At 36.3% G+C, this 16,530-nt stretch overlaps 1 protein-coding gene across 1 annotated transcript in view; it reads left to right on the top strand.

The window, feature by feature from the left end:
* Positions 1–3,428: 3,428 nt before the first annotated feature.
* The window catches only part of Smp_149090 (hypothetical protein), a gene marked incomplete at both ends in the record, with an annotated part of 16,401 nt that continues 3,299 nt past the window's right edge, over positions 3,429–16,530 (top strand). Inside the window, 7 exons of the mRNA XM_018791111.1 lie at positions 3,429–3,670; positions 3,711–3,859; positions 3,894–4,073; positions 9,486–9,685; positions 10,521–10,697; positions 10,751–10,916; positions 14,594–14,777. Coding sequence (XP_018645630.1) covers positions 3,429–3,670; positions 3,711–3,859; positions 3,894–4,073; positions 9,486–9,685; positions 10,521–10,697; positions 10,751–10,916; positions 14,594–14,777 — 1,298 coding nt within the window. The remainder of the gene's footprint in view (positions 3,671–3,710; positions 3,860–3,893; positions 4,074–9,485; positions 9,686–10,520; positions 10,698–10,750; positions 10,917–14,593; positions 14,778–16,530) is intronic.

The raw sequence follows: 16,530 nt of genomic DNA, 5'->3' as shown, positions 1-16,530 counted from the left end.
CATCTTCCTTGGCCATAGCCCGGATTTCGAACGTTTCCATGTAATTCTCAAAAGCATTAAAATCTGAATGTATGTCCAGTCGTTCTGCCACAGGCTCCATCGCGACGCCAATGTGATAATTAGGAGTATTTGAATTATTGTATAAACTAGGAATCACGGCAATGACTCAATTTAATCAAGAAGTACTAGATAAACACAAACGGATGTATTGTATTTGGAATTCGAAATCAAGCAGTCATCAATACAATTGAATCACTGGTTCATATAAACACCACACCGGGTGCACATGGATTCCAGTTGACAACCGGCGTTCGTCGAAGTGAAGTGCTTCGAGAGTTGCAGCCGCCATATGGGAGGCTGGGAAGGTTATCCTCATCAGTCAGCGTCTAGAATCCCTGTTCTTCTCGGCTGTTCTCACCACCTGTTGAGTCAAAATGTTTTGAAGTTTCAAAGATTTTTTGATATCAGAAGTTGTGTGATCGGGGTTTATGTTTCCCAGTACGCTTTGCAAAATGATATTTCCTTCGCGAAAAAACTGCTCGCGAAATTCCTTAGGGATGTTCCGGATGAAATTGTACTCAGAATACGGTATATCAGGCAGTATTTTTACGTTCCTATCTGATTTCAGTGAATGACTAGCCATGAAGATTGTAAATTTATGGTCTACTTAGTTATTAGTACTTCTCTAATAGTAGAGCTAATCCCTAAATCATAGATTTGTCATGATGTGACTACCTGATAGGTAATATCTTACATGGAAGTCCCATCATTGTCTGCACTGGCTCGTCGTACTTACGGAGAACACATTTAGGCTGGAGACAGAACAATATATTTAATATGATTCAAGGAGATAAGTTACATAAGAATAACTACGCTTACATGTCTGAGCTATGCCATCCGCTTCGGATGAATATTCCCACCTACTCCATTGCTGATCCTCTCTTCGTGTTAATTGTTGAACATGCATTTTCCCAGTTATCTCAAGTTCAATTTTGAGGATTGTGTGTTTAGGACAAATATCATTACAAGATATCCCCTACGTCCATAGCGTTAGTGGGCGTTACAGTAAGTAATCTTGGGTGTTTTTGATGCTTGTAGTCCTTTCCTCGAGTGGACCGTGTGACCGTCAAAGGTTCTATTCTGGGAGGTTCGAGCTTCTTATTTAACTCCTCTAAGAGCATCCTGTCATTTTTGTCCTGCAGGCTAGGGGGAAGTTCAGGGCTGCCTTTAAGGTTCATGATTATGAGAGAATCATCGCGACCGTGATTATTTTCTCAGGTTTTCGGGTATGTTCAGGTTGAGGACCTTATTGTTTGGTCATAGCGCGTTTCACATTCCTGTGCCCTTTGCTGACCGGCTGGACATTCTTAAGGATAGACTATACAACCAAATCACCAGTCGATTTCACTACAATACCTGGGATGTTCAGCGTCTTAGACGGAGACACACAAGTCTTTCTAACTTTGTTAACTGAGGTCCAACCTTCTACAGAGTTTTTGGGAACCACCACTGCATTCAAGGGTCCTGTTCTGAAGGACCCACGATTGCTGCAGGAGTTTAGTACCGTCGATGTTATGACGGTGCTGAGCTTCAGCATGTCCTCGCTAGTGTCATTACATGCTCCGTCAATACTAGCGTTGCCGAGGTAGCTCTTCTTGTCTTCACTGTGCGTATTTGTTTGTTTACCCGTTTTAGGACTGCTTTTTACAGGTTCGCTGACAACTTCTTCCGCAGACCTGTCAAGAGAATGATGACGTTGCTCCGTAAAACATCCGCATTCATGTTGCGCGTGCCACATACCCACCTTCGATCCGACTTACTAAGTTTGTTGTAAGCAGTTACTGTAAGATCCATGCACGGTTCTTCGAACCAATCTTTGGGATTGTCATACTGCGTACCAAATGAAACAGTAAAACAGCTTCCGGGTCGGTTGCATGAATTCTTCATGACTAATATGGTCAGCGTCCACCGTCAAATACTTACAGAGCTATTGATTTGGGAGATTTATTTACCGCTACAGATTAGTAAGACCCTACAACGTGACCAGCCAGAAGTTTAAACCCAATGAGTGTGTCGTTGGCAAACACTCTTCTGATAGCTTGCTATGTTTAGCAGTGTCTGGTCGTCATTCCTTACTAGAAAGAGCCATGAACCTCAATATAGCAATAAGGAAAAAAGTACAATCAAAATTCAAGTTCCTCGTAGACTTGGTCGTTCTTTTCATCATCTTTTCCAGTCGTCCTGGGAAAGAAAACAAGAATATTTAAGTGCATGTTGAAACACACTCGTAGGCGCGTTAAGACACAAAGCGAACGAAAAAAGGTAAATAATCTCATACGCCTGCGATAGCATAAAAGCGATAAAGAAAAATTTTTGGTTATTTTTCAAAGAGAAAAATTAAATATAGACGTATAGCCAAAAAATCTGTTTGTTTGTTTTTTGAAAAAATACATAAGTATAAGCATATTAAGTATTAGACATATTAAAATGTTATCTGGTGTCTTACGTGCAATAGTCGTTCAAATGTTCTGGAAATCTTACTCTTCTTCCAAAACGCATTGATTTAAGTTTATTTTCCGATACTGCCGAAGTATCAGCGTGATTAAAGGGGTCGTCGATATCAGTCCCGACGTACGAAGACATGTGCACTTTATTGTAAGCCAGGTTGAATGAAAACGTCAGTTGATTGAGGTCGAGTGGAAACAGGTTGAACTGAACGCATTGCGTTTGTAAGCCAGCTCGTTTAGGAGACTAGATCCATGTTCATTGAAGAAGATCAAGGATCCATGAATTCTCCTCGAAGTCGAAGTGTCATCCCATAAACGAATTGAGCTGCAATGTATCCAATGTCAGCTTTCACTGCATTGCGAATACCTAGTAAGACGAGTGGAGAAGCATCGGTCCACTGCGTAACACTTGCAGCTGAGAGTGAATTTTTTAACTGCCGGCGAAAGCGTCCTACCCACTCGTTTGCTTGTGAGTGGTAGGTGGTTGTGTTTTAATCGTGTCATTCCTAATAGTGTAGTCAAACTACGGTAAAGTCTAGATTCGATGAGTAATCATATTCTGGAATTCGCTGCCTCCTGAGGCAATCCAAGCAACTTTTCAAGAGTTCTTTGAGAGGAAGCTGGAGATGTTTTCGGCGATATAGGACAGTATTTTACCGGTGTTTACCAATATTTAACTTTTTACAGGTAAATATACCTAGTACCTACCTGGAGACATCGATGATTCACTGCTACAAAATACGGCAGTTCATTAGGCATAATCCCTTCTGTTTCGTCTACAACCACTTAAAGCATTTGAATTGTGAACTTTGCACATAATATTCCATCAAAATGGTTACTTAAGGCTCAAGTGAAAATTTGTTTAAAATAATCAGAACGTTTCGTATATGTAATATTCAGAGTCTCACGTTTTCAAATCCTATGTCTCTCGGTAGTGAGGCTTGTATTTTAAAGCTCAAAGAAGAAGTATATCTGTTACATGATGTCGTAGAAAGAGTCAACAAACGCGCAAATATGAAAGTAGCGTACTCTTGGAAGTTTCCTGGAAAATCTGCTTTTGAAACAAAAATTCTTCCTGTTTTATCTAAATGCAATTTCTCCACATCCAACAAGCCTTCAAATACTATGTTACATGTGTTTTTGCTGGAAATGATAATCGACAGGTAGCTGAGAATTTTGGATAATGAGTGACGATTTTGTTAGATGTTTGTTAATATTTCAAATCCTGAGCCATCTATGTAAGACAGTTTGTCATCATCTAAGTTCATCTAACGAAGACTCAAACTCATTAAGTTCTTGCGTCCATGAACATGTTTCAGTTGTATCTTACCTGGTCAGCCTGATTAGTGTTAGTAAGATGTGTCTTTCACCATTTAAACTTTTCAGATACAGAAACAAAGGAAGCAGTATATCTTAAATATGATGAAGAAAATCATGAAACGTCTTATGAGGTTGAAAGATTCTCGGATAGAAAGATTGCTGCAGATGCCATTAAGTGGATTGCCGATGTCGAACGCTATTATAAGTCTTCATCCCAAGCACCTTCAGAGTTAACTGATAAGAATGGTGAGTTGGAAACCAGATCGCAAGGAACACAAGCTACAATCTCTGAAAACCAAGGCGGAAACTTTTCACAACTGTTTCAATCCGTGATTCAAGTGAGCATATGGGTGAAAGTTTAGTCCAGTAAAGGTTTTATCAAGGTGTTTAGTGAAACCAATGGACACATACAATCTGCCTTCTGAAACGGGACGCTTCATAAGTGATGTAAAGCACTTATCAGGGTGGATAGGATGCAAAGCAGACGAGTCAAGGTCTCTTTTATCGTCCGTCGAGCGAGACATTACACGTTTGATCAAATATTTGGAAACAAACAGTTCACCCATAAAAATAATGGAGGAACAATTAAATTTAGTGAAGAAAGAGAACGTTCAGCTTTCCAAAGAAGTTTTAGATAAACAAGTAGGCATGTTTTATATAAATCTGATGATTTCCTGTAGCCTGATTAAAACCACTTGAAAACTATTCATGTGATTTACAAACCAATTGGAATACCTTCCCTATATTTGCTTATACAAATTTACCTAAGTACTGGGAACCTAATGCGTAATATTGAAAGTTGCACTTTGTATAACTGATGTTTACTTAAATTTAAGCCATGCCATATGAACAAAGGCAAACTGAAAATATAGTGATATTGTACATTCAAGAACAATTTGCAACTTGAGGTTTTCTAAATTCTTGATAATTTAGTATACTTAATCCAAATCAAATGAAACATATTTTTCTTAAAATTCAGTCACTCTATTTTTTAAGTTGTTTGAAAGTCTGGTTTCACAGATTAGAACTGTCACATACGGTTGAAAATTTCAGAGCCATGCAGTTACACTTAGAGGTATGAGACATATTAGCCTATTAATACGAAGTTTATGATTTTCTGTGTGAAATACCGACTGTATATCAGTGGATTGCTCATATAGTTATATTTGGAACGAGTACGCGGGTCAACGGTCTACCTTCACAGCTACAAAATCTTTAACATATATATCTTAATCGTTTTTCTTTTTCGGAGGAAAGTTCCTTTTACAAAAAATAAAGACAAATAATTAACACGTTTTGAAGTTCTAATTTATAGGCTTAGGTTTACTTACGATAGATCAAAATTTCATTCATTACCTTTAATTTTTTATTTGTCCCACCTTAAGCTCCGAAGTCTAGAAACGTGTTTACGAACCTTTAAAACCAAAGTCCCTGTCTAATTATGATCTAAGGTCATTAGATTTTGTCTTATTATTTGAGCGTAACCTGATCACGATTCTAACTACGAATTGGAATTCAAAGCGTAAAAGAACGCATTAAAGAATTTCGGTTATCAGTATTTCAAACATTGTCCAGAAAAATCAAAGTAATGCTTAGACTTATTATCCCATTAACCCACCTTTACCTAAGTAGTAAACGTAAGTAGGACCGATGGCCTCAGTTTCAAAGTTGGTGCAATAATATCCCACAAAACCCGCTTATACTTTGAGTTGATCCGGTCTCCTGACTAATGCAATAACTGTCTTGAAGTTACATAAGACACTTTTCTGTTGTGGCATATTACTTATTAGTTCGTTAACAGTTGGCTGATATCTTTTATTTGAGGAAGAAAACCTCAACCTACATAATCAAAAATCTACAAATTAAGTGTAAATAGCCAGATTTTTTCATACCTACTCAATCACGATTTACTCCAATGTCTAATGCTTACTGCAGTATGATTTTATTGGAAGAAAGATATGAATGGCCGGATGAATACACGGCATTAGTTGTTAGTTTTGCCGATCACAGAAATTGCGGACTTTCAGAATGAGGTTCTCCTGATAATCCTGGGCAATTACAGGAAACCCATGTGATATGGATTAAAATCGGTTCAAGTAGCGCCGACGCATTCGTATATTTGTCTCTCCATAGGTCTTGACATTCGGTATTATTTTATATAGCTTGCTCTCCTTTTTATTTCTTTCTTGAACTTCATTCTCAGGGTTCAGTTATCAGTTCTACTCTGTTTAAAATTGAAAATCTCTAAATACAAAAACCAACGTTCTTTAAATTTTTTTAAAGTGCTATCCATCCTACTACTTATCGAATAGTCTACATAAATTTTGTGTATTTGTATTAGAAGAGTTTACATATTTTGCTTACCAAAATTATTTATTTTAACGCTATCCCATTTTAAAACTCGCAGCACGAGTTCAATACCGTTCATGAAAAATTGTCCAAAGAAATAAGAAACTTAAGTAAAAGGAATATTGAATTAAAGGAAGAAAACACAAATATCAAAACCGAAGTAGAGAATTTACATAACATGATAAAGACTAAAGAATCTCGGACACTCGAATTAGAAAATCAATGTGAAGTAATAAAAAACAACATAGGTAATGTTTGAATTAGATGTAATAAATAATTTAAAACGATTCCATGTGTAAAAAATATGATTTCAATAGTGCGATTTTTTTTGTCTAATTAAATACGACCACATAAAAATGTTTGGTAAATTTTTGTTTTAGCTTATATATATATATATATCACTCTTGTTAACCTTCGTCGAGGCGCACAGGCCGCCCACCAGCATTTTCCATCCAACTCTGCTCTGGGCAATCCTTTCCAGTTTCTATTCATTCTTTTCGTGTATGCTTGCAATTTTCCACACAAAGATTGTTCTTTGGTCTCTCTTTTTTCCATTTCCCTTCTGGATTTCAAGTTAGCGCTTGCTCCATGATGCAGCCTGGTGGTTTCCGTGATGTATGTCCTATCTAGTTGCAGCGTTTTTTCCTAATTTACTCTTCATCTGGAAGCTGATTTGTACTCTCCCACAGTAGGCTGTTGCTCATGGTATCCAACTGACAGATCTAGAGTAGCTTGCATAGACGGCTGTTTGTAGATACCTGCACACTTTTGATGATGATTATGGTGATCCTCCAGGTTTCATCTCCATACAGTAAAACTTCTTGACGTTTGTATTGAAAATTTCGACTTTGATTTTGGCTGACAGTCGTTTTGAGTTCCATATATTCCTCAATTGTAGGGATGCTCCTCTTGCTTTGTCAATCCTCGCCTCTACGTCTGCATCAGATCCTACTTGTTTATCGATTATGCTGCCCAGGTACGTAAAACATTTCACCCCTTTCACAGCTTCTCCATCAAGTGTGATTTACTTGATGCTCACTACGTTGTATTCCAGGATATTATTTTTTTTCGTTGTGCATGTTGAGGCCTACTGATGCAGAGGCTGTTGTTACATTAGCTGTCTTCGCCTTCATTTGTTGGTGTGTATGGAATAAAAAAGGGCCAGGAATTCTGCGAAGTTCAAATCATCTAGTTGCATTCAAGCTGTTCGTTGTATTCCTCGCTTCCCTTCAGATGTCGTGGTCTTCATAATCCAGTCAACCAACAGAAGAAAGAGAAAGGGGGAGAGTAATAGTAGTGTGACGCCTCTGTAGTTCCCACACTTGCTTAGATCTTCCTTCTTTCGTATCTTGATGAGATATTCTTCTTTCCAGTCTGTCGGCACTTGTTTTTCCTCCAAAATCTTCCTCAATAAAATGTGGATTATTCTAGCATTTGTTTCTATGTCTGACTTCAGTACCTCATATGGTATATTGTCAGGTCCTGCTGCTTTCCCACTCCTGATTTTTCTGGTGACCATCGATGGTTTCTCCAAACGTTAGCATCTAGGAAGTGGCATCTAGAGGAAGGTTTGTGTGTGCTGCTTTGAGGTCCGATGGATTCAATGGAGCTGGTCTATTCAAGAGTTCCTCAAAATGTTCTGCCCATCTGTTCCTCTATTCTTGAATCTCAGTGATTGGCTTGCCTCCTCTGTCCCTAACTGGTCACTCTGGTTTACTATATTTCTCTACCAGTTACATCGTTGTGTCATATAATTGTTTCATATTTCCTTCTCTTGCAGCTTTTTCCGCTGTCGCTGCTAGGTTTTTCACGTATTTCTGCTTTTCAGCTCTAATGTTCTTCTTCACTTACCTGTTTACTCCAGTGTATTCAGCTTGTGCCTTGACTTTCTCTGTTCTTGTTCGACTGTTGTTAATTTCGGTCTTCTTGTTCTTCCTCTATTGGATCTTGTCCAGGGTTTCGATACAGATCCATTCCCTACGATGGTGCTTTTTGCTGTCCAGAACCTCCTAACACGTCAAAGTTGGTGCTTCTTTGACCCCCTTCTAGTTGTCTTCCATAGTAGTTTCTTCTTCTTTGAGTAGATCCTGTAAGACTTGGGACCTGTTGTTGAGAGATATCTTGAGTCCATTGAGTTTGTCAGTGTCTCGAAGAAGAGCTGTAACAAACATTTGCAACGCTGTCTCTTCAGTTTTCAAATGCCTCTTTAGCTTCAGTTTTATCCTGACCGAAATCGGGTGCTGATCTGAAGCTATGTCAGCTCCTCTCTTGGTTCTCACGTCTTTCATAGACCCTCTGAATTTTTTAGTGATGCAAATATGATCGGTCTGATTCTCTGTAGTGTGATCCGGTGACATCTCTGTAGCTTTGTGTAAGCGTTTGTGTGGGAATATAGTTACACCTGTAACCATTTTGTTGAATGCACAAAAGTTTGCAAATCTCTCCACATTGTCGTTCCTTTCTCTTAGTTCATGTCGTCCCATGATATCTTCACACCCGGTGTTGTCCATTCCGACTTTGGAGTTTATGTCTTCCATTAGGATGGTCAGTTCCTTTCCTTGTCACGCTCATAAAATCGATCCTCACCTTCTTCACTACTATCACTGGTTGGTGCATAACACTGGATAACATTCATTGTGATTCCCTCCTTCTTTGTTTAAAGAATGCTTTGATGGTTCTGGATCCATGAGATTCCCATCCTATAAGTGTATGTCGTGCTTCTTTGGACAGCATCAGAGGATTTCTCTCAGTGTGAGAAGCATTTTCATCTTCGTGATCAGAGTACAGCAGCATCTCTCCCGAATCTATCCTTTTCTGTCCAGCTTGGGTCCAATGAGTTTCACTGATTCTGAGAACCTACAAGTTATATCTTCTCGTTTCCGTAGCTATTTGATTGGTCCTTCCAGTATCCTGCATTGTTTGGACATTCCATGTACCTATACTGAATGCTTTTCTGGTTGTGAGAAGAGGCATCGACTTTTTGATTTCCGAAGAATCTCGGCTTTCCTCATGAGAAGTCATAATTTTTCTGCATGAAGATCCTTCAGCTTCCAGGACATATTTTAAACGGTTTAAATTGTTTATTCTGATTATTGTTTCTCTAGCAGATTTGCTTTCTACTTGGTGGGGTTGCTGACCCCATGACCAACCCTCTTTTTTATTCGGCTTTGGGACCGGGAGTAACCGCCAAAGGGCTATAGGCGGAGTTTATATATATATATATGTTTTAAATTTTACTAATTGTAAGATTAAGGTTTTATTTACCGTCTATAACTACTTCATATATATTTTGGTCTTTAATCATTTTAGAGAATTTACAGAAGCTTTGTGATATTGACACAATTCAGCCAGATGAAATCAACTTATCTTCGAATCCATCTTGTATCATTGAATCTTGTCTATTGAAATTTCGACATAAACTAGAAAATACTATAGATGAATGTCAGCGAATTTCAAAACTATTAGAAATGAAAGAAATGGAAAATCAAAATATGAATTCACAATTATCGGTAAACTTTAATTCTTTTTTGGTTGTATATATATTAATTAACACTCAATGGTCAAACAAGTTCAGCCTAATCATACAAGTACTATGACAATTATTCCAAATTCTATAACTGCTTAGTGATTTGGATAATCAGTCAGTCAGTCAGCTACAACGTATGACCAGGCACGTTTATGCATCGGTCCAAGTTGCCTTACCTCGTTAACACAACAAGATGAACACCAAATTCATAGAAGTAGTTAATTTAGTGGTGGTAGTATATGAAAGATAGGTTGTATATAAGGATATAGTATAGGAAAAAAGAACTTTATGAAGCAATTTTAATCTTAAGGTTTAAGGGAAGATAAAGAGTGTATACACCTACGCCATTGTGATGGATTCTGAGCCATGTCACCTAGAGTCTCCAACCATTGGTTATGATAGTCACGCGAACCCCAACCAAGTAGTTTGCATCTGCCAACATGGCTTAGACTAGAAGTTAGTGACTTCAAGCACTGATGACACGTTTTGGTTTGGCCACCCCTAACTTTTTTCCAACCATCTCCTACACTAGTCAGCATAGCGCGTCGTGGTAATCGATGTTCAGGCATAAGTAGCACGTGGCCTGATTTGCCATCATTTCCTGATACGAGTGAGTCAGTTTTCAGTGGAATTTCTTTCTTTAAACTGATTAGTTCATTCGATTGAATCATCTAGGTCAAAGAACAGAACTCCACTAACATCATATAATTGAGCTATGATTATTCTCTATCATCTCATTTTAGCCCGTTTTTATTCAATAATTATTTGATAAGATATGAATTTCATTTTGATGTTTTGACGTTTTACTTTCTTCTTAGATGCTTACTACAAAACATGAGAAACTTTCAACACGACTAAATCAACTAACTACTCTTAATGAACAACTAGAAGAAGAAATTGCACAAAAGGAGAACTCAATTCAATATCTGAATACTCAATTAACTAATTCTAATCAAAAAGTATATGAAATAGAAAATTCCTTAAATAATATCAAAGTAAGATCATTTGTATTATTTCTTACATTGATTTTTTTTTACCTGTTCATAAGAGTAAGTTAATAGAAAATGAAGAAATTCGTAAATCAATTGAATTGAATCTTGAACAAGTTCAATTAGAAAACAAAAAATTACATGAAAAATTAAATAAATTAAATGAAGATCTTTTAAATATGGCACAATATCCAGATTTAAATGGACCAATCACGTTTGAGAATAGTAAGTTTTATATTATGTAACTATGATCAAGTTTAAATAATAGTTCAATATTATAATGGAATAAAACAGAAAGACAAAATAGAACAATATTAAATTTTAAATCAGAAGGGGTTTTGTGGAGATTTCAGTATTTTCATAGTTGAAATCATGAGTTAATTGAAGCTAGACTACCAATGAAAACCTGGAAGCCCTGGACGGCCTTTTCGTCCTATTATGGAAATCCTCAGTGGCAGTGCGCATCCACAATCTCGCCCCGTGAGATTCGAACCCAGGACCTATCAGTCTCACGCCAGAGCACTTAACCGATAGACCACTGAGCTGGCATCCAACGTTGTTAATGTCTAACTTCAACCAATCCACGATTTTGAGCAATCGTTCATCAATTGTCTTTAGTGAGTTGATATCTCTACAACAGACTTGGTTGCGAGTGCGGGATCGTGGATGCGCACTGCTGAAGAGTCCCATAATAGGACGAAACGGCTGTCCAGTGCTTCCAGGTTTTCCATAGTGGTCTAACTTCAATTGACTGATGATTTCAACTATGAAAATATTAAATTTATCTGAACTTATTTAACAGAATTAAATGAGCACATAAATTTTATGAAAATTATTTTCTCATCAAATTAAAGCAAAACAATAATGAGATGAATTCAGTGTATTTCGTTGCTTTAGTCTCACAGTAAAAAAACTTAGTTAATTCAAAATTTCAAATAAACTTAGAAATTAATAAAGCGGAATGGTGGTTAGTTAGCAGAATCACTTAACTTGGAAATAAATACATCACAGATTCGAATCTCACTTTACTTTTTTCGGTATAGAAAGCTTGGTGGAACCATTGGGTATGAAACAAACAGCATGATTGAAAGTTATCAATATAAACACCTAATTGAAAAATAAACCGAGTTCTAGAGACCATGAAATGATATTACTCCCCTCCAAAGTACTGTAGGTTGTTTTGAATGTACATTTCGTATAGGTCAGTTAGGTTTAAGGAGATTCTCATTAACAAGTGATATGATAGTTTTAAGATATTAGAAATAATTTCATCAAGTATCATGAAAAAAAGTATTTAAGGAAAGTGAGTTATAAAAATGTCTGGATTGAACTCACGAAACTCTAGTCTCAATTAAAATAAAGTAGTAGCTATGCATATTGTTGTTGGGATGATCCTGCAAATTTTTCGCAACAGACATGACAAGCTCAGGAAAACACTAAGAAGCATTTTATCCAATCAGCGTTTGATTAGAAGTTTTGCTAGAAATTTCGCGAAAATAAAAAGTCACATGTAGAGATTCCGATTGGCTGATTACTACACTGCTACTATGTTTAGTAGCATTCTAGAATTTTCGGGAAAACCCAAGGACTTCTAAAATACTATAAAAATCCTATATTTTCTGTACATAAACGAACCTTTGTAGTAAAGTGCTTCTCGCTTATTTTGTGCCTTTTCTCTCGTGTTCAAGTCGCTGTGTAGTTCTAGTTTGGGGGTACAAGACTAGCTTAGGATCCGAATATAGAGTTCAATCAACAGGACTAATCAATTGTTCATATCTGTTATTAAGACAGTTGGTGGTCAACTAGAGAAATCTTCCATTATAAAATTGATGTTTTAACCTACTCATTGCTATAACTTGTTCAGGTTTTTAATATTTGTATTAAATCAATCCAATCATTTGATTGATTATGAATACAGTGGTCTTGAGTGCTTGAAGTCACTAACTTCTAGTCTAAGCCATGTTGGCAGATGCAAACTACTTGGTTGGGGTCCGCGTGACTATCGTAACCAATGGTTGGAGACTCTAGGTGACATGGCTCAGAATCCATCACAATGGCGTAGGTGTATGCACTCTTTATCTTCCCTTAAATCTTGAGATTAAAATTGCTTCATAACGTTCTTTTTTCCTATACTATATCCTTATATACAACCTATCTTTCATATACTACCACCACTAAATTAACTGTTTCTATGAATCCGGTATTCATCTTGTTGTGCTAATGAGTGAGGTATGGCAACTTGGACCGATGCATAAACGTGCCTGGTCATACGTTGTAGCTGACTGACTGAATCATTTGATTCGAAGAAATCGAAATAAACAGTTAAACTCACTTTAAATAGATAAGATACTTAAAATACATAAACTTACACTGAAAATAATTTTAGAAATAATCACAGTTCAGATTATAATTTTACTGATAAAGCAAAACAGAACTGTAAATATTTCAGTGAAACCAAACACTATTGAATATTTATGGATGACTTTTCAGACAATCAGAAAAGAATCTTTGATTATGAAGAAGTCAACTGAAGGTGGATAGATAGTTGCAACATGATTAATAATCTCCCACATGTTGAGTTATCGATTATAGTCAACGTGAGGTGGTTATGCGTGAGTATTAGAAGTTGGGCTATGGTTATGTTGAATACCCTAATAATAACACTTGAGTGTTAGTGTTAGCAGTGTTTTGGATATGATCTATGGTTAGGTTAAGCAGTCAGGTATAAGATATGTGGTTGGAGTGATAGATTACTGTTTATTTACAAAACCGCCATTGACTACGCCTTGAACCTCATCCAATATGTCAGATGTAATCTGCATAAGGAGTAGGTATTTATTGAAGTTTAGCTTACACGTCATGTCACATTCACTAATAGGAGGTGCAGAAGATATTTTCATAAATTTTAAGCATTATAAGAACTAGATCTAGACAGTTTTTACCTGGATTTTACTGAAATACATTCGGTTCCATCTTACATCTGATTGTTTTGCACGAGGCTATCAGTATAGTTTAGATTTGAGAATATTTCTTGAAATTGTCTATCTTATAATTACAAAACTGACTTGTTATTTATTTGGTATTTTTCGAATAAATTCAACTTAAAAGATGAAAAAAGTGTCTCCTTTATTCTCTCAGTGGCCTCATAAGGTGTGAGGACTTTATGGTCCTACATTTACTTCAGCTTGTCCTCTTCTCGGTTATTCTTAGGCCTCAGGTTATGGGAATAGTGAAATACCCAAGGATGTTCTTCCTGTGTATTTTGTATACTCCCAAAGACATTAAATAGAATATAGCCCCCATATTTATGGGTGTTGTCTTTTTCTTGATTAAAAATATGAATCAGCGTCGCCCGTTTTCGCATTAGTAAGTTCTGAAATCTGATTGGTTTAGGGACCTTCTATAAACCCGTTCCTTCAGTTGTGCAAGGGCAGCAACACTGCAGACGCTTGTTGTCCGAAGGAAACACCTTACTATCATCCCACTCTTCTACAGTCAGCAGTACGACGTTGCCCTCGGTTCTTAGTTTGCTGCTTTTAGTCTTACCGTTCTCCAACCGACCTGCCTGGCATAGTAAGACCTAAAGGAACATGTGTTCCAGTCAATATAGCTCAGTTGAGTCATCACAATAAGCAAGCCGGCTACCACGTCAAGGTAGCTGTTACGGTCTGGAGCTTTCCACAATGCCGATGAATATTTTATTTATAGGTACTTAAAAAGAAAACTTGATTAGTAGCTGTTTTTTCGAGCTCAACCACAAAGCGCAAAGAGTTATTGCTGAAGGTCGGTTATACACAGGTTTTTAGTAAACAGTTTTTTAGATTTGAGAATATGTCTCGAAATTTTCTATCTTATAATTACAAAACTGATTTGGTATTTTCGAATACATTCAATTTTAAAAGATGAAAAAAGTGTCGATGAAGAACTGAAAGGACAAATTCAAGCAAATGAACTTAGAATTACTCTTCTAGTAGAACAGACTAAACGATTACGTAATGCATTATTGGTGATAAATGATAAAAGACAAAATATGAATAATAATCATAATAATGAGATTCAATTCATGGAAGAAAATACTGAATTACTGTAAGTAGTTAAACATTTTAATTGATGTACCTATAAATTGAACTCCTAAATGCTTTTGATAAAAATTTTACTTTATAGATTGAAACAGAATAAAATGTACATTGAGAACTTAAAAGCTTTGAACATAAATGAACAATGAAGCCTTATTCGGAAACTTCAAAGAAAAAAACGTTTTGAATAAAGTTGGACTTCATTTGAACCAAAAGATACTAGGTTCAAGTCTCAATGTGAATATCAACTGACTAGTCCCTAACAGGACGAAACGAGTATCCTGGATCCAACTGCTAGATACTAACTGAAACTTGTAATTTTAATGACTATATCAAGGTAATCCACTTAGGGTGCACATATTCCAAACGAGAATGATCTATTGTAGCCCTTTCCATCAACAATAAGAATATACAAACCCTTACAAATGTAAATTTTAAGACAGTCAATTTATTGGATAGGATAAAAAAACTCTCGAAATTCGCGACTTGCACAAAATTCCATATACCTTGTCAACTATTAGCTCTGACACAGAAGTGTGTTAATTCTATCGACGTGTCCAGCTGCACGATTGAAAAACATGCGATGTCGAAATTCAAAAAATGAAGAATTGTCTTAAGAACGGTTCTTTTATTTATGAATGTACATAATTTAGTTACAAACCCCAACTCGTGAGATATCTTAGGCGATTAACGCATCTGTATGTCTGGAAATAAAATGACTTCCTGTTACAATAACATAAAAAGCAGTCACATCATACGATAGTGTAAATGACAGCTGGTAACTATGTCTAACGTTGACAGCAATTTACCAATAACCAAAATGGGAAGTTAGGTCACACAAATATGGAAGCCGTTGCATTTAAACGAGGATTCAAAGGATCTTCAAAACTGGAAATAATTATTGCAAGAGTTAAGAGAGAGAGAGTAATTATCACAATAAATTCAGTAAATGTTATTGGTTCACGTAAATACCTTACACAATGAATAAACGCTCATCACTCTATGCCTTCAGAATTATTAGACATAGAGTTTTCTACTGAATATTAACAAGTAGTATGAAACAACACACAAAAAAATGAGTTAACAGAAAAATGAAAATGAACTTCGGAAGAGTCAACGTTAAGTTAAATTAACTGATTTTATACTTAGATACGAAGCCAATCTATGATTAAATAAATATTATCTGAATGGGCTATCAATTATAGATTAGTATGTTAACATTTGACTTACACTCATTACGTAAGAGCTTGGTTAATTGTCTAATTGTTCACTATTTTCATAGTTGAAATCATGAGTCAATTGAAGCTATACCACCATGGAAAACCTGAAAGTACTGAACGGCTGTTTCATCCTAGTATGGAACTCCCCAAAAGTGCTCATCCACCTTCCATACTAGGACAAAACAGTCGTTCAATGCTTCCAGGTTTTCAATGATTGTCTAAATTTGATCGCTTCGTGATTTCGATGAAAATTAACAATATCTGAAACCTTATACTGACAAATAACAAGATCACATACTAAACTAAAAGTAATATTTCTCAATGCTTGGACTCTGGTTGGTCTAATTCATAAGCTGATTGTTGTATCTAAAACTAATCTATATAATCTATTAACTGATTATTTCCTTGAATACAGTTTTTACCAGTTAAATATTTTTGGGTGCCAGTCAACAGAAATACTGACTTATTTCTCCAGTTTGTCATCAGTTAACAATAGTCTATATTTACTTAGTGTTGTTTGTTTGGTTCTTACCATAGATGTTT

Source organism: Schistosoma mansoni, assembly GCF_000237925.1.
Source record: "Schistosoma mansoni, WGS project CABG00000000 data, chromosome 4 unplaced supercontig 0032, strain Puerto Rico, whole genome shotgun sequence".
Taxonomy (NCBI): domain Eukaryota; kingdom Metazoa; phylum Platyhelminthes; class Trematoda; order Strigeidida; family Schistosomatidae; genus Schistosoma; species Schistosoma mansoni.
Note: the sequence above shows the minus strand (reverse complement) of the source record. Positions and strands in the feature narration are given on the sequence as shown.